The sequence below is a fragment of the Hippocampus comes genome, unplaced genomic scaffold, assembly GCF_001891065.2.
Source record: "Hippocampus comes isolate QL1 unplaced genomic scaffold, H_comes_QL1_v1.1 scaffold434, whole genome shotgun sequence".
NCBI lineage: Eukaryota > Metazoa > Chordata > Actinopteri > Syngnathiformes > Syngnathidae > Hippocampus > Hippocampus comes.
In genome coordinates, this window is record NW_017805117.1 from 191,097 (window position 1) to 216,249 (window position 25,153).

General features: G+C 44.8%; 3 protein-coding genes across 5 annotated transcripts in view; 2 read left to right on the forward strand and 1 right to left on the reverse strand.

The window, feature by feature from the left end:
• dll4 (delta-like 4 (Drosophila)) overlaps positions 1 to 3,829 on the forward strand; it is a 12,261-nt gene extending 8,432 nt beyond the window's left edge. The window contains exons 9-11 of the mRNA XM_019865566.1: positions 1 to 542; positions 656 to 764; positions 2,420 to 3,829. The exon at positions 1 to 542 is cut by the window's left edge and continues 176 nt beyond it. Of these exons, the coding sequence (XP_019721125.1) occupies positions 1 to 542; positions 656 to 764; positions 2,420 to 2,425 (657 nt within the window). The 3' untranslated portion in view covers positions 2,426 to 3,829. The remainder of the gene's footprint in view (positions 543 to 655; positions 765 to 2,419) is intronic.
• A 2,702-nt stretch (positions 3,830 to 6,531) lies between these two features.
• On the forward strand, positions 6,532 to 8,124 carry chac1 (ChaC, cation transport regulator homolog 1 (E. coli)). The gene is made up of 3 exons (XM_019865565.1): positions 6,532 to 7,168; positions 7,269 to 7,304; positions 7,536 to 8,124. Exons 1-3 carry the CDS (start codon positions 6,992 to 6,994, stop codon positions 7,914 to 7,916), a joined length of 594 nt encoding a protein of 197 aa, XP_019721124.1. The 5' UTR covers positions 6,532 to 6,991; the 3' UTR covers positions 7,917 to 8,124.
• A 1,868-nt stretch (positions 8,125 to 9,992) lies between these two features.
• Positions 9,993 to 25,153, reverse strand: part of ino80 (INO80 complex ATPase subunit) — a 25,981-nt gene continuing 10,820 nt past the window's right edge. For 2 of the 3 annotated variants that reach the window (XM_019865555.1, XM_019865556.1), the window contains exons 25-36: positions 24,961 to 25,101; positions 24,585 to 24,810; positions 16,293 to 16,420; positions 14,047 to 14,141; positions 13,843 to 13,915; positions 13,458 to 13,616; positions 13,283 to 13,385; positions 13,107 to 13,195; positions 12,493 to 12,648; positions 12,053 to 12,224; positions 11,204 to 11,419; positions 9,993 to 11,125 (exon numbers count right to left, since the gene is read on the reverse strand). In XM_019865555.1, the coding sequence (XP_019721114.1) occupies positions 10,947 to 11,125; positions 11,204 to 11,419; positions 12,053 to 12,224; positions 12,493 to 12,648; positions 13,107 to 13,195; positions 13,283 to 13,385; positions 13,458 to 13,616; positions 13,843 to 13,915; positions 14,047 to 14,141; positions 16,293 to 16,420; positions 24,585 to 24,810; positions 24,961 to 25,101 (1,737 nt within the window). In that variant the 3' untranslated portion in view covers positions 9,993 to 10,946. The remainder of the gene's footprint in view (positions 11,126 to 11,203; positions 11,420 to 12,052; positions 12,225 to 12,492; positions 12,649 to 13,106; positions 13,196 to 13,282; positions 13,386 to 13,457; positions 13,617 to 13,842; positions 13,916 to 14,046; positions 14,142 to 16,292; positions 16,421 to 24,584; positions 24,811 to 24,960; positions 25,102 to 25,153) is intronic. The other variant, XM_019865557.1, reaches the window with a different exon arrangement.

The following is a 25,153-nucleotide window of genomic DNA, read 5'->3' on the forward strand; positions in this document are numbered from 1 at the left end:
CGCAACTGCGACAGGGTCCAGAACGAGTGTCCCCTCCATCCCTGCCTCAATGGCGGCATCTGTACCAGCAAGACGCCGGCAACTTGCGTCTGCCCGCCTGGCTTCACCGGGCCCAGCTGCCAGTTCTTCGCCGCCGTGACTTCACAAGTGGAGGAGATTCAAGATGGGTTCCAGTGGGCTGCCGTCTCTCTAGCCGTGGGGCTCGTGGCACTTTTGGTGCTGCTGTGCATGGTGGGTTTGGCCCTGAGGCACATCCACCGGCAGGCTCGAAGGCAGCGAGAGGATACCGAGACTATGAACAATGTGTCCAGCGCTCAGCGGGATAACCTGATATCGTCGTCGCAACTGAAAAACACCAACCAGAAAGTCAGCCTGGAGGTGGACTGCGACTCGGAGAAGTCGAACTTTATCCATAAAAACTATCACTTGGACCCTTACAGCTCGAAAAAAAAGGAATTTAAGGACGAGAAGTCGCAAGAAGACAAAAGTCTTATTTACGACAAATGTTTAGAAGACAAGAGACCCTTGAGTAGAGTGTGCAGGTAAGTCGACTGAACAGTCAAGTTCTACTCACTAGTTGTACCAGTAACACAGAAACACATGTGCAAGTATTTTCAGGAATATATTGTTAATGCCGCCATGTTTGTGTTCACAGTGAAAAGCCAGAGTGTAGGATATCAACGATATCTTCATCCACAGACTCCATGTACCAGTCAGTATTCGTCATAGCCGACGCAAGGAGGGAGTGCATCATAGCAACCGAGGTAAGATGCGCCACTCTCATGCTAGTTCTGAGTCGACCGTGTCGGAGCAAAAAGGGTGTCAACTGGTGTTTGGGATGACAGAAATTGTTTGGAAACAGCCAGTTCTGAGAGAAGACGACTTAAAACATCCAAGGAAAGTCTGTCGTCTTGTCCGGTACGGAATAAATTGCTCCATTAGCATGCACGCTAAACCCGCGGAGGGTGCCGCTGTTCACAGTAAAATAAATACGAGAAGCCATTGTATCTTGGAGGGTCAGTTGGAAGACTGTTTGCATCCTTTCCATCAAGAAAAGCCTGCAGTGGTCTTTTCCTGAAGACATTTTGTCATCTTATTCCGATAAGATTGGCTTGCTAGCATCCATGCTAATCCATTGAGGCTGGTGGTGTTTACATGTAGAACAGTAAAATAAAGGAAGAACTTGTTGCATGCTTTTGGAGGAGCTGGAAGACTCAGAACAAAAAAAACTAAACAAAACAAAACAAAAAAAAGCTTGCCAATGCTCCTTTCTTTTCTGGATGTCGTTTTTGTCGATAAAAGTGCCACTATAGCATCTGCTCTAAACCATTTGAGAGGATTGTTGTTTAAGTGGACCCGTAAAACAAAACAAACAACAAAAAAAAAAACAATTAGAAAGGCAGCATACCATAGTAAAGTTGGTTGGACGATTGCCAACATCCCTTTCCATCATCTAAAACCCGTGATGTTGTTTTTCCCCCGATTGTCATCTTGTTCCGATTAAATAAATACATAAATAAATCCATGCCAGCATTCACGCTAATCCTCTGAGAGTGTTGTTTTGAATTTGAAGATGAAAGAAACCACCCGTATCTTTGTTTACTCATTAACGTCAGATCAATCACACACACAAAAAAAAAAAAAAAAAAGCCAGGCAATGCTGTCCTTTTCCCAATAACATTATGTTGCCATGTTCTCATAAACTAGATTACAACTTCCAGCCGTCTCATAAGGATAACTGAGGAGAAAATGGAAAACAAAAGTGACCTTCTTTTGTAGAAAGAGTCAATGAGGAGCTTGTCTGATCACGGCCAATCATTGTCAAGATAAAATACTGATTTGCCAAATACTTAACGAGCGGCATTTTACTAAATTTCTCAGAGTCATACACAAATCTTAATGACAAAAATCAGGCAAATCAAAGCGTCGGGTATCAACAAAGGCACTGAAACACAATTAGGACTGTTCCGTCCTGACAGAGGTCTGCATTCCACCATATGACTCGACTTCAGGATCTTGGACACTTTATATCTTAATAGAAAACATGACATTGGAATTAATTGTGTTCCACAGGGTCTTAACTCAAGTCGACCGCAAATAAAAAGCAAAACCACAGTTCTGAATGGTGGGCTTTGAATTTTTGCACACTCCACCCAGGGTTGGACCAGTTGGGTCCCAGGAGAGCTTTGTGGACTCATTTCCAGACCAAAATTAAGATACACTTCATTCTTTTTTCCCCCCCTCTCTTTTTTATCCTTATCTGCTTGGTCATGCTTAAATGGATATGCCCAAACACTTTTTCAATGCAACAGTGGAGCTGAACTTCATTGGTCAAGTTTATCACAAATCAACTAAGCATCTATAAAAGGCTACGTTTGATCTTACGCTAACCACCTCTTCTCCTTTTGTCCAACTGCAGGTCTAAAACAAGTGACGCAAGAGAGACACAGAAACACAATCAAGCAGGAATTGGAACATTCTGGATTGTTTACAAATGGCGAGAAGAGACTTGGAGGTCGTGGTTTTTTTTTTTTTTTGTTTTGTTTTTTTTTTTCAACGTGTCAGCCGCTGCTCTCTGGAAAACTTGAGGACACGGTGGAGGAACATTTTAACTTATCTCTCGGGAGGGTGAAAAGGAGGCGAAGGTGGATCGCCTCCCGGCCACTCAATTTCTGGCCTTGTGTGATAATCACCATCACCACGATGACTTACAGCCAACCAATCAGTGAAAGTTGCCTGAGATTTTTTTTTTTTTAGCCCCGCCCTCGCAGAAAACGCTCACTCCTGTCAGTCACTCTTGCCACCTTCGCCTTCTATGCAAAAAAAAAAAAGAAAAGAAAACGACACAAAAACTCAGGGTCAACAACCACAATCCAACGTCACCAACGCAGACTAAGGAATGTCTGAATGTCTTCAATTTGGAGATTTACATGCAGCCCGAGTTCACTAGAAGCCTTAAAAAATGGAGGGTGTTGTGGGGATGGGTTGGGGGGTGAAAATGCTACATTTGTGCCCTTGTCTCCTCTTGGATTGTTTGCACTACAAAAGATGACAAATGAAGAAAATACTTTTCAATCAGCAAAGACTGACAGCAGTCAAACGTACGCATAGTTTCTATGCAACCTGAACGAGACAACCACAAAAAGACTCTCACGCCACCACTGCCTGCCTGCCGATGACACAGTTCAAAACTACAGAACCACTAATGTAATTTTTTGTTTTTTTTTTAAAGTGATTTCCAGAGTTTAATTTAAATACGACACATTGTTCTTTATATGTTTTATAATATTATTTTGTATATAATGCATATTTATAAGGACCAAACTTCTGAGGAATAAACTTTGTGGGGGGGAAAAGCGTTTGAAAATATTTCCGAGGTGTTCAATGCTCACATGTGCTTTGTGTTTATTGCTTTTCCATGGAGGATCAATTTTAATGACGGCCAGAATTCGGAATAAACGCGACCTGGCTTGTGGATATGAAATCCAGCTGCGCATCACATAAAGGACTCGGATTTTGGGGGATATGGATGGGAGACACGAAGCAAAGACCCCCATCCTTCATCCTTCCTCATTTCCTGCCCGCCTGCCGCATCACTACTTTGACTAATTCCTGGAAACGCCTTTGGCTCTCGTCCCGCCCTGTGTTCTCTCCGCGGACCCTCAAATTAGCTTGAAATTCAAATCCGTTTCCATGGCGACCGAGCCCCCTCGAGCTGGAAACGGTGAAACAAAGCCCTACCCCACCTCCCGTGATGCTCTCACGCACGCGTCACCCTGAAAACAGATGCTGTAAAGAGGACGGGGGGTAGGTGTGTGCGTGGGGATTTAAAAAAAAAAAAACATAACAGCAGCAGCATATGCCAGCTCTCAAGCACCCATTAAAATAACACACGCTTATGAATGCACACTCCCCAACTGGCGGCCTCACCCTCCGGGGCTCAAAGTGATATTTTACTACCCGCTTCTGTACCATCCACTCAGGGGGGCAAACAAAGCCGGGTGGAGGGGGGCCTGGCAATGGTGGGGGGTGTTCCCTCACCAAAGCGGAAGGGGCAAAAGGGCGGGCTTTACACCAGATGGGAGGCAGTGCATGTGCCATAAATCCTCGGAAATAACAAAAACATCTCTGTTTTGTGTACGCTAACCTTTGAGGAATAGATTGAGGACCCTGACATGAATCGAGGGCATGCATTTCACGATCCACTTCAGCCAATAAGATTGTGGTTGAGAATATGCTGCACTCCTTCGTGGGTGCGGCTAATCCTATCACAATTAAAAACCTGCCCCAAATCAGCAGAGTACTCTGAAACGAAAAGCAATCGAACAAAAACAGGAAGCAAGCGTACCAAAATAAAATCAATAACACTACACATGGCTTAACAGCGTGATTCTGAAACACCCCCAACAAAAGTACTTGGTATCAACTACTACTTTTTACATTCATCTCCTTTTTGGGTAATAAATGACACATTAAAAGAAAAAATATGCTTTGATGCCCATTGCGCTGAGATCTCAGGAGATTTGCTGATGGCGGCTCAACATCAGGTTTTCACAAAAATCTCGAGGTTCCACAGCAGTGCACATCTACACACGCACCTTTCACAAAGTCACCGTCACGCACAACTCCGCCAGGCATTTTCATTGTGTTATAATCACAGCATCCTGTTTGTGACTCGCTGACATCAGTTCCTGTTTCCTCTTTGATTAAAATGAAAAAAAATAATAAAATATATATGCAGAGCATGGCGGCAGAGGCTGACTGATTTTCTCACGCACACGTTTTTTATTTATTTTTTCCCAGGAAGCGACAGTGCAAACAGGCCGACTAATCAACTCCTGTTGTGAGGATAACGTTTTAAAAAGTGGGGAAGCTGACATTGTGGATGAAGCAGAAGTCTCATCAAGTATCACTTTTGTGTTAGTAATTAGCCCAAACACAAGCTAATTACACTTTTCTACAATTGGGCCACAACGAATGATCTTTCTCAGAGCGTCATTATCTTTAGAAATGCCAAATTGTGATTATGGCTTCCATCCCAGTCGACTTGTCAGACTCGCTGCCTCCGGCACATCTCGAAACATTCAGACTGCCACCAAGTGGGATTCGAACTCACTCTGCCTGCACCCAAGTCAGGCAAATATGCCACCGCATCAGTTACATACAGTGGGGACCGGAGCGGTAAATTGTAAATGTTCGACATTTACAATGCAAATACTTGGGTATACCGTGCTTTAGTGCTCTTTCAAAATGTGACGGTGAATGTTTTCCACTGCGGCAGACGCTGACATATAAGGGAATGTGTCGTGCGTCCCAGAAAAACCGCAGCCTTTGCAGTTTTGTGACTGACGTCTTGTTTTTCCAGTTAGGACGCACACTTTGGACGCATGGCTCAGGAGTACATTTGGTCTAAATATGCTTTAATTGCAGTGGTTAAATGACAGGCCATGCTTTGGTGGATATTTTGTAGAGTTCAAGGGCCCAAAAAAGCTGGCCCATTACCGTTTGCGTAGTGATTTGACCAACTGATGCCCACTGTTGGGAGTAGTGAGGCAAAATAATGCACATGTTTAAGAGGGACATGTAGGCGCTTAGGTCGTAAACAACAAAGGCAGCAGTAGTTTGGAGGCAAATATTTGATTGCCGACGCCTCTGAGCCAGTCTGAGCCTGTCACTGCAGCGAAATGATGGCGAGGTAGCCGATATACTGTATTAGGTGTACAACATTTTAAACATGGCCGAAGTTTAGTTATCCGGGGCTCACTTTTGTGTAACACTGTCAGAAAGATATTCATTTAACAATATGTTCATGATTGTGTGTTGTACAATTGCATTGCATCATCCCCAAGGCTGTTAAATTCATACCTCGATGTCAATAAACCCTCATCTTTGTCAATGCAAAGTTGTCAAAGACAGCTTTTGTTTTGATGATTCGATGAAAAAAAAACTGATTACAGTACTTATTAACTGTCCAGTCCATGAATATTTCACCTCTGGTTGGTTCACGTAAACAAGCATCAAGAAAAGGCCTTTGAGTGACTACAAATTGGACTCTGAAAATAAAAATGAAAGGACGACATTGCATTAAATATGTTAACATTGATGAAAAGGTCGCTGCTATGCAGTATAATGTTAAAAAGATAATCAAAATGCCGTATAGCATTTAACTACAAATCTGATGCAATTTCTTGGGGTGTTGCTTGCAGCCAATGCTCTGAAACCCTGAGAAAATGTTGCGTCAGCCGCACTGTACAAGCAGTACATTAAGAGTGGCAGCGCAGTAAGCCAATCGCATTCTGAATTTGGTTGAGTGACAGGTCCATTGATCAATAACATTAAGCGAGAGGGCGTCACTTCACGAATCACTTCAGCCAATAAGATATCCAATTTTGATCATAGGACCGTCCTATTTCAGTGCTTTAGAATCTGATTGGGTGGACTTCAAACGCAAATATGGTTACTGTAATGCGTATTGGTTTAAATGAAAACCTGCCTCCGGCCAACCCATAAAGCGTGTATATATAAGCGAGTGCTGCGCCATTATTCCGTCGAGCAAAGGAGATTGACAGAAGGTATCGCTGAGAGAAAGCCGAAAAAAGATTTTTTTATATAACGTCTTATTACATTTTGTTATTAGGCGTGTATTATCATTTTTTTAAGCCTGCTGAGCAGCCGGCTGAATCCGCCTGTCTTTCTTTTTCGTCTCGTCGTTAGGCCCCGAGCGGCTACCACCAACCATGGCTTTTTAAAGGGCACTATGCGGCAAGAGTAACTGCAAATGGCGATGCATCGGCAAAAACCCTCGCGCAACCGCGTCCTCGCAACTGCCAAGCAGTTGGGCTCCAATACCGCTCGCGGTATACCATCGAGCCAACCGGTACCGCTGCTGCTGGACCGGAGGAAGCTAACGTTCGTAGCCAGCTAGTTTAGCGCGAGCCCCAAACGATTACATCCATCGTCTTCTTCGTAAACATTGTGCGTAACAAACAACATGAAGCCTCAAGACATCCTGGTCCCAAAGAGCAGTAGTAGCCTATGGATCTTCGGATACGGCTCGCTGGTGTGGAAGCCCGACTTCAAGTACAAGCAGAGCAAAGTGGGCTACATTCGAGACTACAAGAGACGTTTCTGGCACGGGGACAACTTCCACCGCGGTAACGATGAGTTGGTAAGTTTATATTTGTCGTTTTTTGATTTTACTTTTTTTGCGAGAGGTGAACCACCCAAAGGGTGTTGTCTCATGAAAGCCTTCTCTTTTCTCTCGACAGCCCGGAAGAGTGGTGACGTTGATTCCAGAGGATGACGTAAGTAGCCCTACTTCCGCATACTTAGCATATATGGTCCTGCCACGACGTCTCGGCACAGATGGCTTCGGTTACCAACATTCTGACGCATTAGCTGGCTTTGTTCCGCAATACTTGACTTTACGATGCAAATTAGTTATCTCATGCTTTAACACCCAACGCTAGTTTCAACAGAAAAAAATGCGCGAGTTAATGGTGTCAGTATTTCACCTGGTTGTCTTCACATTCTAGGCGAGCACATGGGGCGTGGCCTTCGAGGTGAGGGGCGACCAGGTGGAGCCGGCCCTCGACTACCTGAACATGCGCGAGGCAGTGCGGGGCGGCTACATCACTGAGATGGTGGCCTTCCACCCAAAGGAAGGCGGTCCATCAGTATCAGCGCTGTTGTACATCGCCACCTCCGACAACCCCTTGTACCTGGGGCCCGCCGCACCAGAGGAGATTGGTGCGCGCATCGCTGTGTGTGAAGGCCGCACGGGTCACAACCTGGAGTACCTGCTGCGACTGGCCGCCTTCATGCGGACCAGATGCCCGCACGTGGACGACCAGCACCTGTTTGCCGTGGAGGCGGCGGCGCTGGCCATGGTCTCCTACTTGTTGGAGGCCCAGTAGTTTAAATGCACACGAGGCTTGTCTATTGGTCTGTTTCATCGAGTAACACTAAGCATTAACATAACTACTGTAATACTAAACCTTTTTCTGGTTTTTTTTTTTTTTTTAATTTTCTGCACAGTTCTGTCCATTCGTGCAAGGTTATGCACACGCATGAATGCAAAAGGTAATGTTCATCAGCATGAGAATAAAAATATTGAAAGACTAAGCTATGTTGTTTTTTTTCTTTTTACATATATATAAAATGGGGTTATACACACAGTAGAGGGACAGGAATGCGCCGTTTTCTCTACCCAGATGTCAAAATCGATGGAAATTCTTTCAACCCCACAAATTAGTATTTTGTGTGCACAAATACATATTTTTGGCGGCAAATCATTCAACCTTACCTTAAGTTTTCAGAACACAGATGTGTTGACAGGGTATCTGGCCAGAGAGATGAACACAATCTCCATGTGTTAACTGACAAATCTGTTCACTCATCCTGATTCCACACTGGTCCCAGGAAATGGAGAAATGAGACTTTCATGCTCCCACCTGTCAGTAAAGGCAGAAGTTAGACTTTGTTGCTCCTCCCAGGCAAACATTGCACAGTATTTTTTTTTTTTTTTAACATCTGCCATCAAATTAAACTATTCAAACAAAAACCACCAGTGGTACAAAACAAGGCATCAAACATGGCAGCCTTCGGCAAGTCCAGAGGTGTGCGACATCATGGGAAAACTCTTACCTTTTCTACGTAATAAAAGATGTTTCTCAAATTGTAAACATTACATTTGTATTAGTAAAGTCATAGTTAAATGGACCGGTGACTAACTGAATAACTTGACTATATACTTTCACGATTTTATTTCAGGGGTAGATTTGCGTTATGGGTTCAGCTGAAGGTGAAGGCGAGCATCATTAGGATATAGTTTACACAAAAAGGCTTCACCTTTTTTTAGGCATGTGACGTGACAAAAATTAATTGTATTTTTGCTGCTTTTGAGAGTTTCACACAAAACTTTTATACAAACGTTGCTAGTGGTTTGCAGCACAACCCTTTTCCAGTTAATATGGTAAGGTGACTTATTTAAACATTTCTCATAATGCGTTCCATTATATCTCTTTCCAACCACATTCTCGAAAGGTGGTTGTGTCCCTCAACTGTCACACAGTGTACTAAGCATTCTTTATTAGAAGTATGAGCATATATTTATTTAGAGCATAAGCATTCTTCATTGCAAGCATAATCAATTCATCATTATTAATATGCAAATGTATAACTAAACCTAAAATATATAATTATTGCTTCAATTTACCGCCTGTTTGTAGTGAGCAGGCTCCATGAAAGTCCCCATTGCAGTTGTCTGTCAGTTTCCTTTGGAAATAAAAATATGTCCGAAATAATTCGTTAACGGTAGCATGCGAACTCGATGGTAGAACACACACAGACACACTAACACACGCACACACAAACGTTACTAAAACCCCTTCTGTTTGTGTCTAAACGCACTGTGGGGGGATATAAACATACTAACCATTTACAACCCCCGAAGAAATTTAATAAATGCCATACAACGAACTGTGTCGTGCATTTTATACATTCGTTGGACTTCTTACCTGTGTAAACTTAATTAAGAACCGGTGTGAAAGCAAGCGACTGAACCGTGTAAAACGCGAGCTTGAAGACAGCTGAGGATTGTGGGAAATGAATTCCGACATTTTGTTGAGTGAATAAAAAAATTAATAGACGCCCATACTTGTATTAGTTTTGTCTTTCCCCCTAATGGTTTTGTAATTTTAATATAGATTTTATACTTTTATTTTATGCTTTTACATGAAATAATTTTTACAAAACTGGATCAAAGTAATTATATTGTACCCCCCCCCCCCAAAGGACCACGGACATTATTATAATCTCATCAACTACAACCCCATCCTGTGGTAATTGAGAAAATAACATGTTAAAGTCTCACAAAACTGCATATTTACAAACATATTCCCAATGTTTCCATGACTCTTAATGGCATTAATAGGTTTGTAGTATGATCTTGATTCCAAATCAGCATTATATCAGACATAATCAAACACATGACGGATTTAGCACTCTTTATTTCCACATGATTCTTCCTGTTAGTAAAATGACAGATCCATTTGTTCATAATATACACGTGACTTATAAAAATAGACAGGAGGGCATAGGTGGAAGCCAGAGACGACGGCGCCCTCATCATTATGTACACACATGTATTTGTGTTTATATACTGTATATATGATACAGGGGAACATCTACTTGTAGTCACATTTTCAACATAAGCCTATTATGGGCACTCACACAACACCAAAAAAGACCCATGTTCGTCAAGCGCAGGAGCTGCTCCCCCAAAAATATAGATACAGCAGATATATAGTGACTTCGATACAATGTACACAAATTTTACAAGTGAATGTCCTATTCACAGTTACAGCAAATTGGTGACTCTAAACTGAAATAACTTAATTCCTAGACCACAAACTATTTGCGTTGAAATAATTCAGTTTCCATGAGCAGCATTTGTCGTTTGACCCTCATTTTGGAACATTTTTTACAAGACACAATGAACAGAAAAATTGACAGAAATCCTGCTGGCTTCAGTGTCCGAATGTGAAGACCTGCCACGCTTGTCTTTAGGGATTAAAAAAATAGCCTATTTTTCAGTAGAAAAGCTGGAAACATTTGGAGTCAGTCGTGAAATGGAGGGTGGTCCGCGAAATTGTCAAATAACCTAGGGGATTCGGGTCGCTGACGTACACGGAACGCGTCGCTCAGTTCAGTGGACAGCCCTTGGAAGTGTGGAGGAGAAGTCTGGGGGCAAGTACTTGACCACATTAAAATTAAGCTTGGAAGGTGATTTGTGACAATAAGCAGTTGTCTTGAAGTTAACACTGTACTGTTTATTGGTTTAGGCACCATTGTGGAGGGGGCCGGGGGGGGGGGGGTCATTTCAATGATCACAGTGAGATAAGGTCAATTGTGTGGTCTAATGGGAGCGCACTTCGATGAGTGCATCACTGGGGTCCTTTGCTCTTCCTGACAAGCTGGTGGTGGCCGTGAACCAGCTGCTTGCCGGGGCTTGGAGCGGCAGCTGTGCCGACGCCCTTGGCCTGCGGAGGTGAACTTCTGGCGGGGTTAAAGGCGGGGCCGGGGCGACCGACGGAAGGCAGTGGGTTTGAAACAGCCAAGCCCGCTGGAAGAGGAGTGAAACATGAGAGCGCTTCAACCACCATTTTTAGACATTTTTGTTTTTTAATTCCATCACACCAACCTTTGGAAACACTGTAGCCATATGCGGCGTACGCCGCCGCCGAGGCGGCTGCCGCTCCTGCCATGGCTCCCGCCATCGCCGCCGCGCTGCCCGCTGTTGACTTGCGTCCGCGGCCTTTACCTCCGGACTTGGGACCACCACCAGATCCTTTAGGACGCCCTCGACTCCGGCCCGACCTCCCTCTGCCCGGGCTGACGGTATCTGAGGTCAAAATACCTGAACAGGAGAGCAAAATGTACAATCATGAATGCTTAATATCCCATATATTAATGGCTGTAATGTTTTGTTTTGTTTTTTTGTCAAATGTTTGGTATTTTTGGTCTATATTTAAAAAAAAAAAAAAAAAAGTTAAATTTTCATCTAGCACTATTTTTCTATTTATATTTATATTTTTATTACGTGGTATTTTACGGTTCACAAATTTATTCCGTTCCATTATTTCAATCAGGAATGGACTTTAACACAGCATTGTACACCAACACATAAAAGGGAACAAGAAAAAGGAACTTTTCCCATATTTTCCCCATTGTCAGGCGCTATTGTTTGTGAAATACTCCAGTCGAATCTCCCCGTCACTGGTCTACAAATTCTATTTGCAAATGTTCAGCGCACTAAACCAAAAAAGGGTCAGCCCACTTTACACTTTCGGGATGGCTTATAACAATGAAGGACTAGCGGGCGGAGCTTGGCAGCGGTGACTACTTGGAGCTTGTTTTTTAAAAACTGAACTGCATACCGCGAGGCGCACTTCAATAGAAGAGTAAAAGTGTGGATAATATCGTATTTAAAAGAACATGATATAGCAGGGGCACGGATGATGAACCGTGGTTGAGCACGGGAGCACTGTACCGTTCATGTTGTCCGAGACGGACCCAGATATCGAGGCGGGGGAGTTGGTGGCTCGTGACTGCGGCGCCGAAGTCACCGGCTCGTCCACAATGACCAGCATGTCGTTGCTGCTCTCGTCCGCCTCGGCGTCCGGCGGCAGCGAGCCGGGCTGGAGCTCGCTGCTCAGCGAGATCTGGTGGCCGAAAGGAGCACACGGAGACAAGCACACAGGCTGGGGGTCAGGATACATACGTAGGGTTCAGGGGATAGAGCCCGGTACCAGGAAAGTTAAGAAAGGGAATTGACCCGTTGAGGGGTTGGTATCGGGAGCAAACGGGATAACATCAAGAGGATGGGAAGAGGAAACGAGAAGCAGAATTTGTAAGGACAAAATGAAGAATGAGACACGACGTAAGTTGTTGGATGTGAGACGTGACCTCACAAATCCCCTTGGGCCTCACCTCGCTAAAGGGACTGGGCATGGCCGAGTCCATCTCCACGCTGATGTAGGAGTCGTCGCCGTCCGCCGACAAGTTGGAGTTGTCGGCCGAGGGCGCGTGCAAGATGACCAGGTTGGCCTCCTTCCTCCTCTTGATCTCAGATTCCTCAGTCTTCTTCTGTCACACACACACACAAAAAGTGTCCAGCCTCTACAATCTCATGATATTCCATCAAAATTCAAAGCGCCAGGTTATGATGAATGGAGCCGAATTTTCCAAAAGGAGCTAACTCAGCTTTTCCAACGCACATATGGATATCAACTACTGTCCAGATTGTGTGACATCGGATATGTGATTCCATGGAGGAGGACGGCTAATGACTCCCTGACCTCAGAGGTCGCTTCACCGGGTGTCAAAATCACTTGTACACCATCAAGCGCAACGTTGTCACAGACCGTCGTGAATCCCCAGAGCCAGAGTAATTGGAATCCAACCACCATTTTTGGATGAAAAATATGCCAGAGGGTAACACAAAACGTGTTTCCAATTTGGAATATTTCCAAAATTCCCCATCTGAACTTCCCATGGAAATTTACTGGAAATTTTCCAACCCTTTTAAACCCGAGCGGTCTTACCTTCTCAGCATACTTCTCCCGCTTCCTCTTGCGCTCCTTGACCTTGCTGCTCTCCTCTTGCTGCCGCTTCTCTTCCTGTCTCTGGCGCACTACACACAAGAATGGGAATCCCCAAATACATTTTGAGATTTTTGCATGTGTTAATTAGAGATTGAGAAAAAAAAAAAACCCCTCACGTTTCTTTTCTAGCTCGTCATCATCCAGCAGCAGGCTGACCACCTCCTTGGGCTTGAGTGTGTCAGGTTTGAAGTTACCTCCGGATATCACCACCCTTTGGATCTAACCACAGAGACGCTGTTAGAATGATTTCAACTTCACCAGCGTGTGATTGACATCTTCTTCACCACGGACCTCGCTCTTCTCTTTGGCCCGCTGCAGGATACGCTCCTCGATGCTCCCCTGGCAGATGAGTCGATAGACGGTCACCTGCTTGGTCTGACCCAGCCGGTGGGCCCGGTCCATGGCCTGCTGGTCTACGGTGGGGTTCCAGTCGCTGTCGTAGAAGATGACCTGGAACACAATGAAGACGATGAGGCGGAGGAAGATGGCTTGATTGACAGATGTACCGAGTTTGCTGTCGCTTGAGATGTACTGTGAAGGTTTGTTCACGTAAGTCACATAAAATGATGTCGCCGGCCGGATCTGGGTCCCCAGCCCGTGAGTTTGACACCTGCATTGTACAGTATTTTCTATACATTTTATGCTAGCGGAGTGCAGTAGTGTATATGTGACTTACAGTGTCCGCTGCGGTCAGGTTAATGCCGAGCCCACCGGCTCTGGTGCTGAGCAGGAATACAAAGATGTCCGTCCTAACAGAGGATCGTGAGACGGAGGGGAAGAGACAGTCGAAATTGTGTTGAACTGATGCAAACACGTCTCACAACGGGAGGCTTTTTGGATTGAAGTGAGAGGCACTAGTCTGGAACAAATATCCACCCACCGACTCTGGAAGTCCGCCACCATGTCTCTACGCTCGGAGATCTTTGAGGATCCGTCCAGTCGCATGTAGGTGTGCTTGCGGTAAACCATATACTCCTGGGACGGACAATGGAGGAGCAAAATGGTTGAGAAAACAAGAAGAAATGTAACTGTAAGGGTACACATTGTTAAGAAAAAAAAGAAGAAAAAAAAAGAACTCGCCAACTCGCATGATTGAATAACTAAAGTTCATCTTTTTCCAAAAACCTTGAAACTAATCTTTCGCAAGTCCTGTTTAATGGTCCTCCATAGTGGATATTTTGATCCTGTTTCAAGCCACACTGAAGTCAACATCCTATCTGCACAGGGGTCTGCCAAGCTGTTGGGGGGCGGGGGGGCTAAAGAGCAAAGGGGTCAGCGCAAATAGCAGTGATGAGGTGACATGTTGATCTGCCTTTTTCAGCGCTACCCCCCACACCCCCCTCGAACCTTTGACCTCCCCGCTGTGAAACATGACGGTCAGTGTCGCATCAAAACCTTTCGAGTCATTACTAATGATAGCCAGGATTTTACACGACGTAAGCCCCCCCCCAAAAAACCCTTGCTCCCTCTCGAAACCAAAGTCATGACAAGGCCCGCGCTCATCTCTCTGGCTGCCATCCCAACTGGCCCATCTGTTCCGAGTGAAGGCTACATTAGCGCTCACCAAAACGCCGCCTTTGGATTTGCATCTTCATTTATGAAGTCGGTGGCAATCTTGGTGGGGGGGTTTTCTCAAAATATTTGAACATTATTTGACTATTCAGTAGAGCGTTTAAGAATCACACAGAGAGAGGTCGGGTGAGTAAGGAACGAAACTCTGCAGAATCTCTTTGTAGACTTCTTTTTTGGAAAGGGGCGGGGGTTTCTGGCACTCCTAGGGGTCAAGATCAGGGGATGTCGTTAATATTTGCCAACAGAGGGCACGTGAAAGCACTTTGAGACTTTTCTGTGCTTAAGAGCTATAGAAATAAATTTAACTTGACTTCTTGGTTAAGCATCTGGCTGCAACTGACTCAGATGAACGCTTTTCTGTCCTGGAACTTTTCCGACGCAGGTCGGCTCTACTCAAAAATGATTAAATTTGATCTTATTTGTTGTAAACGCAACCGTTCAAATTTAACGCTTCATTCCAGCACCGATATCTCAACATTTGCAAGAATTTCAAGCACCCGTGAGAAATAGCCTCGCGGCGCTTTGGGCAGCAATGTTTTTCTTCTCCGGGCCACCCAGGTCTCCATGATCCATCACCCCGGCGACACCGCGTCAACGGGAGTGAATAGCCGACCGGCGACAAAAACAACGATGCTAATGACAGAGATTAGCGCTCCTTCGCTCATCAACTCCATCTGCGACGGGCCCCAGAAGCCGGGGTGGCTCCAATGCATCATTTGGGGTGGGAGGGCTCTTTAACCCATTAGCCGAGGGGATGCTGTCACCGCCATCCATTACTGTATGAGGTCACCGGCAAATGAGCGTTTTCTCAACGCTGTTTTTTTTCCCTGCGTCCCTGCTATGCGAGGCGCTCCCAGCGTTTTTTTTTTTCCAGCCCAAAGTGCTGAGACCATCTCGGTGTACAGTATATACGTCCGTTCTTCTTATATTGTCCCCAGGTGGCCAAGACGAGCACGGCAGCAGGAGCAGCACAATGGCCATTGAATTGATGCAAAGTGTGACAAAAACTGTTCACAAATTTTGAACATTGTGTCATGACTGTATGTTTATGCAATAGATGCACAATGTTGCATGAAAGGGTTTATAGAAGCTGATTTTTTTTTAAAGGCACCCTGATAAAAGTCTTTGGCGTCTGTCCGCAACAGGGTTGACATTCAGTGAAGGAAAACATTGTCGATCGTTCTATTTCATCTCATCCCTCTCCCTTTTTGTCTTAGATTCAACCCCCCCAGGGGCTCTTGCCACTCCTGTCGCCCACCCCGCCCCCCGCGACCCTTGTGAGGATCGAAAAATAGATGGATGGACATCGCACACCCCTCCTATTACTTATTTGTGACATTATAAAATTCTACCAGTAAGCAACAGTTTAACTAATAGTGCTATGGTGTGTCATCCAATTTAGGTGGGGCGTATCGATGAATCCTAACTAGGATTGTTCAACCTCAACGGATGCTTCACTGCACGAACGGTGAGATCTTGGGTGAGTTCTTGTGAATGGGTGAAGTTTAAGAAAGAATTGATTGAGGAGTGTGTGGCGCGTGTGCGCCTTGCTACCTCGAGCAGGTCGATCATGCGGGTCATCTGGGAATAGATGAGGACTCTGTGTCCCTGGATTTTTAGTCGACTCAGCAGGATATCCAGGATGTGAAGCTTGCCACTTTCCGTGATGAGACTCTCCTTATCTGCGGGGAAAGGAGACGCCGATGATTGGACGTTTTTATTTTTTTAACAGGCATTTTCTTAATTTTCTGTGTAATATTGTAAAATATTTCAATTTTTTTTCTCTATTTGATTTTTTGAAAAATATTTTTGTCATAATATTCTGTAGTTCTTTCTAGCATATTTGTATTTCCCCCCCAAAAAATTCACATTGTGTATTTTTCATGTCTTTTTTTTTTTTTTTGCCCCTTCATGAACGTACATAAATATGAAACAATCAAATCAAAAATAAATGTATGGGCTGAATTGAGCGGGCCTTCTTTCTTGCGCACCCTTCGTAACTAAAAAAAAACAAAAAAACCCAAGGAGCCCTTGTATACATTTAAGTAAGTCTGCCCTCTACTCAAAGAAAAGCTGCCGTCTTCATTCGTAGGTCATCCACAATCCTGCCAATCAATGCAAGTCCTCAATAAGCCATCTTCTCGCGGATAAAGGCCCCTTTCACCAGAGCAGATCAGCTCGGTGAGGTTCAATCCTCTTAAAGCAGGCTGATCGGTTAAAGAAGCCTCGGGCCTTATTGACTGGGCTGCTAATAGGGAGCAGGGCGGGAGAATACAAGTGGGAGAAAAGTGCAAAGAAAAAAGAGGTGAGATACATCCTTCATTGACAAAAGAAGAAAACTGGACCGAACAGTTGGCAGAGGCCCATGTTCCGGCGAGTGTGGAAAAAGTCCACTTGATGAGGCAATAATGTCATCCGAACAACGGCGGGTCGCGCGACGCCGCCCACCTGCTGACGGTCAAACCGAGGGGTCATAGACTCCCCCCACCTCACCCCCACCTGGTCTGTTCCGGGGTCAGTTGCCAGGGTCAGGCCAGGGAGTCCCTGTGGGAGAGTCCGGCTCCGATTCAACTGTGAGCACACGGCCTCCATTGTAAATCTCAAAATGATGCCGATATTTAAGCGGGGCTGCTTTTTATTGCTCTTGCACACCTTCGTTGTAACGTACAAGACAAGAGGTGGGCACACCAGAAAGCTTCGTGCAATGGCTATTCAATCGATGGCAGTGTGACAAAACCGGTTTCATTATTTTCACTCTATAGAACTCTTATAATAGTGTATTATGACCAAATAAACAGTCACTTGACTCATATAGTCGTCGTATCACAGGTGGCAGAGCCCAATGGAACCCTCAACCCTTTTCCTCCGCGACTTGCAGCATTCTATGCTAATGTGCACTACGATTGAACCACGACCTGCGACCTTTCGGGGCAGTCGCCCGAGCAAGGTCAGGGCCTGCAGAGGTGTTAAAGAGGAACTAATAGAAGCGATGAACAAGGGGAAACACCCGGGGGGAGTTGGTGAGCGATTGGGGGGGCTCACCTCTGGGTCACCGGCCTCAGTCCTTGTCGATCGCGGGGAACGGGGATGAGCTCAATTTTGAGATGTTTCTCGGCATTGGAGTAACCGCAAGCAATTGGTCTTTTTTTATCCGGTTGTGGTTATATATTGTAAGTTTAAAGGGGTCTAAAATGAATGCTTTTTTTTTATCTGGTCTCTGTGAATTAATGTTTTATAGTAAATGTAAGGGGATGAGGAAAGCAGCAGCCATGTGCTGCCTGACGGAGATTCCTTGCCGAGTGACTAAATTTAAATCCACAACTGGTGTTGCTTTGCGCAAGCAGTCCTTCTTGGCTCCAGCCAGCAATCTGTTGCTACTTAGGATATTACATTACATTTAATGATTCCAGACTCTGTCGCTAACATTTCAGATGATTTGTTACAAGGTCGAAAGTGAGGATCTGAACAAGATATCTCAAAGTCAATCTTTGATGAAAACAAAAGAAATGCCAAAGACGCATCGTTCCCAAACGTAGTCCCACAAAGCATCAAGAGCCAGAGCCAAGAAGATGAAGTCATCACTATTTATGCGGCCCGTCTCCGCCCAGTATTCTACTTACGGTTTTTGTACACAGATGGCCTGATTTAGAGAAAGGCTTTTACCAGATTAAAATGAATTAAAATTGTGAAACATATTTTGAACTTTAATAATGGCGATAAGCCTATCTAGTATGACTGTTTATTATTTTCTGAATCCCACAGCGAATTGCGAAAAATCACAAGGACTTGACATACCCCCAAGAAGTTTTTCAACTGCTTATTATATTTCATAAAAATGTCAACTATGATTCAAAAACACTTCATGATCATTTCAAGTGGGTTCACCTTACAACATTAGCTTTAAAAATAAATGGCTAACAAGGTCATTTAATTTTGGACAAAAACATTGACCGGAAATCCACGTGGCAAAAATATTCTGTAACGTCCACTAAGAACCCAGACGAAACTTGTTGATGCCCCAACAGACAAAACCAGTCTCTCAGTCGAGATGCACCTTTATCACTCAAACATACAAGACACCATTTCCGATTTGAGACAGAACTTCAGCGGCATCTTGTGGTATCTTACTGCATTTCGAGAAGACCAATAGAACACTAACAAAAAATACAACAAATGACTCAAATACTTCACAATAAGAGCATAAAGCATGATACTAAAAAAATGGAGAATATTAAAAAATAAAATTGCTCCTCAGTTTACAATGGATTCTGTGCGCGACTGTCCTAGGATACTATTTTATATTTGATTAATTTATGGCCGAGAGGCACTTTTTATACAACTATTTACCTCATTGAAATTACCACTTTACTATGGCGTTGGTGTGGATTACAAATTCCGGCCAGGTATGTCGCCGCCATTTGACCGGAGCATCATGACATATACAGTACCTCGCATACCAAGGGACTTTTCTTTTAAATGAGAATTTCGACAACATAACATCAGAAAAACAAGTAGTGCACCAGAGATGACAGCATGGCGACCGCCACACCCCAAAATGCAAGCAAATCCCATTTGGTGTCACACCACTCTGCTGTTGCCATGGATACACATATCAAGCTTCACCACCTGCCTTGCTTTCACAGTACCAGTATCCCCCCCCCCCCAACAGAAACACACTCCAATCCAATCCAGTCTAAAAGGGGTGTTAAATCCAGGCAGCCCCTCCCGCCCGTGCATCCTGCTGGCAGATTAAGCCGCGTCGTCCCTCCTCTCTACCCTCCGTACCCCCTACAGCTCCTTCACCATCCTCCGTCACCAAAAGAAAAGACCCCCCGTAGCCCCCCTGGCTGCCTGTCCCCCGACAGTGTAATCCAATCCCTGCAGGGCCAGAGCCAGAGGCCTGACACGGTCCTGACCCAATTAGAGGCCTGCTGCCAGCTAATTAACCCCCGGCCCAGCCCCGGTGCCTGGCGCCTAATGCTTCCAAACCAACTAACGGCGCTAATTTCATTAATACGCCACACCAGCCCTTCTCGTCCTGTCCTGTAACCACCACCCTCCCACCCCTCTGGAATTGGGCCAGCTTGGAGAGAGGTGGTGGCCAATCTCCTCGATGAAAGATGATGGATGGTCGGTTATGTGAGAAATGGAGACAGATGGGGGTCAAAGGTGCGATCGAATCTGCCGTCAGGCCCTCACTGTATCATGATACATTATACAGCCCAATCAATAAGTCAATGGGCAATACTTGTTCGGCACTACGATTGATGGAAATATTAGCCAGGCGCAACTTTGCTACCATCGACAGGAAAGCTTAAACTTAATTTAGTCGCGCCGATGGCAGCACAGGGTCTTTGGAGACAGATGCGTGCGGGTTTTAGATGCTAGCGAGTATCGGGAATTTATTGACAAGAGGGCCCCAGGTTATGAACGTTGCACAGACTGAGATAGGAAGTCTTACAAGGCAAAATAAGAATGTCACGACAAAATATTGAAACGATAAAAATAATGGCCATAAAATACAAAAATATTGATGAGGTACTCACTTTAAGACTAAAATACACAAATAATATGCAAAAATAATTTTTTGGGGCATAATAGTCATGTAATATGTAATTTGATGGAAAATACCAAATTCAAAGGGCTTCTTGGAGTGCAACTTACCAAAATGCAAATTTTTAAAAAATCAGATTTAAAAAATAATAAATTAAAATAAAAATTGGGGGGGGGAATATAAATATAAACAACAAAAAAATGTAAACAATGGGGTATGAACATTGAACACTATGCAGTGAAAGAAGATTTTGGAAAAAAATATAATTTGTGAAAACAATTTAATAAAGTAGGGAAAAACAAGATAAACTGTGTCAGAATAAGTAAGCGAAAGATTACAGCGCATTCCATTTAGCGTATCAAATGTACCGGGTTCTCATGTGGGATGCCAAAATGATTCCCCTCTAAAAATGTATACGCGGAAACCCGGGAAGACTGTGACGCCAGTTCTTGGCCACAAACATGGAGGCAACAGCGCGGCAGCCTGATGAAGACTTTCCGGGTGTCTCGCCACAGAACTGACTCTGTCATTGGAGTCAATAACAGTACTGAGGTTTGACCACTAAAAAAAAACAAAAAAAAAAAACGGGATGGTGCTAATCGTGTGGGCAATGTCTCCCCCTTCAGTCTACTTCGAGACTTGATCTGTCTACTATCTACTGGCTTTTGTTTTGGGCCTCCAACTTGCTGAGCTGGACATTTTGTTTTGGACTAAATTCCATCGAGAGGTCTGATGGAAAATACCAAATTCAAAGGGCTTCTTGGAGTGCAACTTACCAAAATGCAAATTTTTAAAAAATCAGATTTAAAAAATAATAAATTAAAATAAAAATTGGGGGGGGGGGAATATAAATATAAACAACAAAACAATGTAAACAATGGGGTATGAACATTGAACACTATGCAGTGAAAGAAGATTTTGGAAAAAAATATAATTTGTGAAAACAATTTAATAAAGTAGGGAAAAACAAGATAAACTGTGTCAGAATAAGTAAGCGAAAGATTACAGCGCATTCCATTTAGCGTATCAAATGTACCGGGTTCTCATGTGGGATGCCAAAATGATTCCCCTCTAAAAATGTATACGCGGAAACCCGGGAAGACTGTGACGCCAGTTCTTGGCCACAAACATGGAGGCAACAGCGCGGCAGCCTGATGAAGACTTTCCGGGTGTCTCGCCACAGAACTGACTCTGTCATTGGAGTCAATAACAGTACTGAGGTTTGACCACTAAAAAAAAACAAAAAAAAAAAACGGGATGGTGCTAATCGTGTGGGCAATGTCTCCCCCTTCAGTCTACTTCGAGACTTGATCTGTCTACTATCTACTGGCTTTTGTTTTGGGCCTCCAACTTGCTGAGCTGGACATTTTGTTTTGGACTAAATTCCATCGAGAGGTCAACGGTGCCAGTCAGATGAAACTAAAGCGAGGCTGCCCGGCCGTGTTGATCTGTGCCCCCTCCCTCTATCAGAGCGCTTCCTGCCATTTTTTACCCACGGGCGGCATTCCTTTGAAGGGACAGGAAAGCCGGGCTGCACTTCCCACAGCCCTCGACGTGGGTTACACTGGCATCTCTCTCCCATGGACACGATTGATGCTCGCTTACGCATTCCAAATACAATCGTTTGAACGCTGCAAAACGTTTTCCTCAACGTCACAACATCTCATCGCGCCCACGATCTGTCAATTGGCGCAGCCTCGTGAGAAGCTGGTGATTTTGTGTAAGGGGGGTTCTTATAATTACCGTCGGTGGCGCAGGAGACGCAAAGACAGCAGCGGAAGGTTATTTCGGTGTCGCGCTGGAATGTTCCGCAAATAAATCCTTAAGCGTGAGAGCAACACAGTTGTGTTTCATAACAGGACATGTTTTCTATGTATTCCCATTGACTAATAAAATGTGGGGAAGAAAAAAGCAAAAAAAAAAAAAAACAAACAATACAAATTGCATCTATGAGCAAAGAGTTGGGAAAAAAAGTTTACATTAGAACATTAGAGATATTTTTTTTGTTTCTCGCACCGCTTGGCTACTCCACATCGAGTTTCTGCTCAATGGGACTCTGGAAAAAAAAAAGAGTTGAGAACATGGCGTAACTAATAGTAAATAAATTAGAACTATAGTATGATCTCATTTTTACTTTTATTGTTTTGTTTTATCCTGTCAATTAGCCTACTTTTATGTTATGATTTCATATTGAATATCATCTTTTCATTTAATCTTGCTTTTTTTTTTTAACCCTATATTTCCTTCCCACTGTCAAGCACTATGGATTTGCCTTACGCGTGAATGGCGACATAGAAATTAACTTGCCTCGCTTAATTTTTTTCCAAAGTGGTTCCAGGAACCACTTTGGGCTTACCCCTGCTGAGCTCACTCGGTGTGATTAAATTTACAGCGATCGTACACGACGCAATATCGCGACCTAGGACAAAAGCACGTCACAAACATCTTTTTCAAACACCTGGGAACTGTTTAAAAAATATGAACAAAAATGCATACTGTGAAGTGCCCCACGGGCTTTGTTTTTTCCTCCTGTGCGGACTCATTCCTTAATAAGGCCCTTGATTAGATTCCTCGATTGATACCATCGTACTCACGCCATGCTGGTCAAAACAAACAGTCATTCAAGCCCTGCCATTTGTTCTGAAACGTGTGGGGAGGGTGGGGGAGGGGGCTGGGAAACTTCGGCCGGGCTACTGTACAATATCTTGAGCCTTGATGTGGCAACAATGTGTTCGGAGGAGGACGGGTGCCGCGCCGTTGGGTCACTTCCTTCCTCCCGAGGCTGAGAAAGAAGCGGCAGACTGGGACGCACAGAAAGAAAGGCCTGAGATTGCCTCACGGGCCACGAAACACACGGCTGCAAGTCGGCACACAAAACATGGAGGAGTTTGAAAGGACTCTTCGCAGACTTGGCCAACACACACACACACACACACACACACACACACACACACACACACACACACACACACACACACACACAGCATCGAATAGTGTTACCCAACGAAGCGCTTGAACAATGAGAGTACATCAACTTCCTGGCTTTGTCCGCCTCGTCGTAACTTCACAGGAGCGCTTAGACGGTTCTCACAGTGACACGCAAATCCTTGTTTTTGCTTTCACACTGTGGCACAAAAACACTTACGAGAAAAGCAAGCGACAAAAAGCTTTTTTTCCTTTTTCTTTGGGGTGGGATCATTATTTTTCATGTGGTTGGATTGATGTGTGTCTTATTCATCACCACGTTTGTCCATCTAAAAAGTACGTTGTATGTAGGTAAAAATATGTTTTACATTAGATGACTATTAGTCACCAGATTTGAACATTTGTGGTTTAATATGTATTGGCTACTCTTTCATCATTACAGTTCGAGTAAATATAGCACCGCGGCGAAGTGGAGATTGCAGCTTCCCTTTTGGACACCAAATGGGACAAACATATCTAGAATCACAGCACGCGTGAAAAAAAAAAATCAAACAGGTGGTCAGCACTCTTGGCTTGAGGCAACGTTTTTCACGAAATCTAGGGGTTGTACTTTGGCAGAATCCTCCAAACAAATGAGCCCCAATCGGAAGCAGGTATACGAACTAAACAGATGGGTGATGCTAAATCGCTGCACTTCTTTGTTTTTGCATTCTAAGCTGTCCTCAATTCATCAACGGATAATGTTTCGAAGAGCTAATAACGTGGGACAAAAAGAGCACGTGGGTTCATGCTCCCTGCCAAAGAGATTTGCAGCCAAAAGGCGGGTGGTCAACACAAAGTATGACAAGCGACCGTTTATCATTGTGAGCGGTTCAGTGAGAAGGGAAGTGTTGTGTGTACAAATGTGGTGGCCTCTCTCCTGCCGCACATCCATCAGCCTCCACTTTGCTCAGAGTGACCCGCAACTCCGCCGAGCCAGGTTCTGCGCTCGAGCGCACGTCCGCGTCCGCCATCGATTGTGATAACGCATACACACACCCACACACACACACACACATATACAAAGGTAGAGGATGCTGACAGGCCCCGTTCTACTCGCTTTCTCAACCTTGAGCTGACCTTTTGTGGCATTTCCCACAGACCCCTCACGCCGCAGAGGTGTGTGCATGTAGGAAATAAAGCCGGGAAGCTCAACTCCTCATTACAGCGAGTAGCGCAACAATACGTACGCCACAACATGGAAGTCTCCACGGTGTGTAAATTGGAAAATCTATTAGCTCTTTTTAAAACAGTCTGCCTGTGTACCTAATAAAGTGTCATGGATGCTCCAGGTTCCTTATGGTATAGCCGCATGCCACGTGACTTACCTGGTATCCGAATGTAGGACCAGCCGTGCTCGGGGAAGACGGCCATGACGCCACCGGGCCGTTGCGGGAAGAAGGCGCCGGACCTCCGCCGCCAGTCGGAGGCCAGGTCGGGCGTGCCGTAGAGGAAGCATTCTTTGAAGACAGCACCACCGCCGACGCGCGTCACTCGCCACTCATGCTCGGCGCTTCGATCGGCGCAGTAGCGCTCCATGGGAACCGCCGTGACCTAGGTGACCAACCCAACGAGAGCATGGCTTTAAACACATGTAGAACAAAGTGAGAATTGAACTGCAGATTTTGGATGGCTACTTAGATGTCAATATCACAGTACACCCCCCCCCCCACACACACACACACACGCACACAACATACATACCCTCGGTGTGGCTGCGAGCAGGAACTTGGGCGGGAGCGCGGGCTGGCACGGCCACAGTCGGGAGGTGGCAGAACGTCGACAGTGGATGGTTGCGTCGGCATGCCCGACCATGCCAGGCCTGAGGGCCGTGAAGACCAGGTTCTGAAGCACAAACATAAGGTATTGATATCCATGTGGGGGGGGGGGGGGGGAA